The sequence below is a fragment of the Thermothelomyces heterothallicus genome (genome assembly GCF_042370625.1).
Source record: "Thermothelomyces heterothallicus CBS 202.75 unplaced genomic scaffold P884_scaffold_3, whole genome shotgun sequence".
Lineage (NCBI taxonomy): Eukaryota > Fungi > Ascomycota > Sordariomycetes > Sordariales > Chaetomiaceae > Thermothelomyces > Thermothelomyces heterothallicus.
In genome coordinates this window covers 1,584,119-1,586,161 of record NW_027192564.1, presented here as the reverse complement: position 1 = coordinate 1,586,161, position 2,043 = coordinate 1,584,119, and the positions used below count along the sequence as shown (strand labels likewise).

The following is a 2,043-nucleotide window of genomic DNA, read 5'->3' as shown; positions in this document are numbered from 1 at the left end:
AAAAAAACCATCACCATGGTCAAATGCTCGACGTGCGGCAACGACTCTACTAACCATGCCGCCTTCTACTGGAAAATCCCCGATTGCCACAACCAGGATTGCAGGGGCGGCTACGTGAAGTGCACACGGTGCATCTACGGGCCTGGCGGGTACATGCTCAAGTGCTGCGGGTTCTGCGGCGACAATATGAAGCCGGCAGGCCAAAGGAAGTGTACCACATGCAACGGTACGGGCAAAGGCCCCGTCCCCATCAGACACGCCTGCGACAAACCGCACAAGAAAAACACTCCCACTCCCATCACAACTGGTGCGCGGCCCTCGTCTGCAGGGCGTGGTGGCCCCTCGGCTGCTGGAAGTGGTGGCACGGGCCGGAGGGCCTGAAGGTTGAGCGGTGCAGCTAGGGCGTCGTTGCATCATCTTGTCAGCAATAGAGAAGAGGGGCAGTCGAGCGGGACTTGACTTGTCGAGGAGGATGTGATGATTTCCAGGGACCAGACGCTGGTGTCTCCGAGGCTTGAGAAAGCACAGCACACACTATACCGGTAGCATTCTGGAAATCTACTTGGGCAGGAGTGTGTGCACCAAAAAAAAAAAAAATGGCCCCCAAACTGGCCCCCAAACTGGCCCCCGAGCCCGTGTGCTGCTCCGTGTGATTTGATTTGAACATTGAAGACGGAAAAGTCTTTCCCCTCATTGCATCCAACAACGGCTGGTCAAGAGACGAGCCATTCACCTCGCCTTCATCAACCCCACACACTTTTCTCTGGCAAAATGGCCCAAGAGGCTCCCGAAGCGCAGACGGAGGATAAGACGGACCCCTATGGCGTCTCCCACCGTCATCTTGGTGGTCTGCCATCCGAGTTGTTCGACAAGATCTTGTTCGAGATCAACTCCATCCGCGATCTCGCCCACTTCATCGCCACGGCTCGTTTCGCGTACCAACACTTTCAGGGTTCAAAGGCGGGCCGTCCTTTTCCGGGTCCTGCAAAACGAGCTGGGCCCGGTGCTCGACCTCGCCCCATACGGCTGGCTGGACGCGCTGGGGGAAGGGGGGGGGGGGGGGGCTACGTCAAATGGTTCGGAGAAGGGCTGCACTCCATTCCGCGGCTGCCCACCCGGCTGCCTACCCGGCAGAGCCACAGCCAGTCATCGGGCCAGCGCAATGCCTTGCACCTCTGGAGGCACGCTGGGTTTTGCCTGTGGGACCGGAAACGGGTCGAGGCGTTGAAGGGGCTGAGCATGTTTCGGGGGGAGCTGTATACCGGATGGGTTCTTAACCGCTCGATCGAGCGGGATGACTGATGAGGCGCCGCAGGAAAATGTTAGCTCGGATTGCTGCTCTGAAGTCCCTGCTGCGGACCGCCCACCTTTCTAATCGGAACTCCAAAACAGAGACCGGTCTCCACTCGGGAGACCTCGATAGCAGCTCTCCGACCCACAACCAAACGAACAATACAACACCATCACCATCGTTGCCGCCGTGCCTGTCCTCCGTGAGGACAGGACAGGAACCGATGCTAGCGGGCTGGGTCTATAAACAAAAATGGGTCGCTTTGTTCCCGGTGAGCACTGTCGATCTGGGCTGGCAGGGAGCTCCTCTCTCACCTCAACCAGCTGTCAAGGTATAATGATAGGTAAGGCGCCTAGGTTACCTGCGTTAGATATGAGGCAAATGCTGATCGCAAATGCCACGGATACAGTTCCACCACTTTCAACGTGATAAGATGTGCTTTTTCGTGCGCCCCCCTGTTACAGTATATGGCTGTCAGTGGGTCAGATCCGACGGACCTACCAACAGGGATGATAAGCCAGGGGTCATAGACATATATTTAGATAGCATCCCTAAGTGCCTCTAGCACTTAGAAGAATTAACGCATCTTATTACCACTTCTATAGACCGTACCAGTTAGTCTAGGAGTACCGCCCACGGCGCAAATACCGCTATAGTATCGTATCTTATAGCCTGTCCGAGCTATAGTCATTTATAGCTATCGAGCTATAGTAAGTGATACCTACTACTGGTTCGAATCTACGATCTTCGTT

The 2,043-nt window shown here is 55.7% G+C and overlaps 2 protein-coding genes across 2 annotated transcripts; both read left to right on the top strand.

Moving 5' to 3' along the window:
• Nucleotides 1-15: 15 nt before the first annotated feature.
• Nucleotides 16-401, top strand: P884DRAFT_316324 (uncharacterized protein; the record flags this gene model as incomplete). The annotated part of the gene is made up of 2 exons (XM_069445283.1): nucleotides 16-226; nucleotides 280-401. The coding sequence occupies 2 exons, from the start codon at nucleotides 16-18 to the stop codon at nucleotides 399-401; spliced, it is 333 nt and encodes a 110-aa protein (XP_069300809.1).
• Nucleotides 402-771: 370 nt separating this feature from the next.
• On the top strand, nucleotides 772-1,302 carry P884DRAFT_267365 (uncharacterized protein; the record flags this gene model as incomplete). Its single annotated transcript, XM_069442102.1, has 1 exon — nucleotides 772-1,302. The coding sequence occupies one exon, from the start codon at nucleotides 772-774 to the stop codon at nucleotides 1,300-1,302; it is 531 nt and encodes a 176-aa protein (XP_069300808.1).
• Nucleotides 1,303-2,043: the final 741 nt, after the last annotated feature.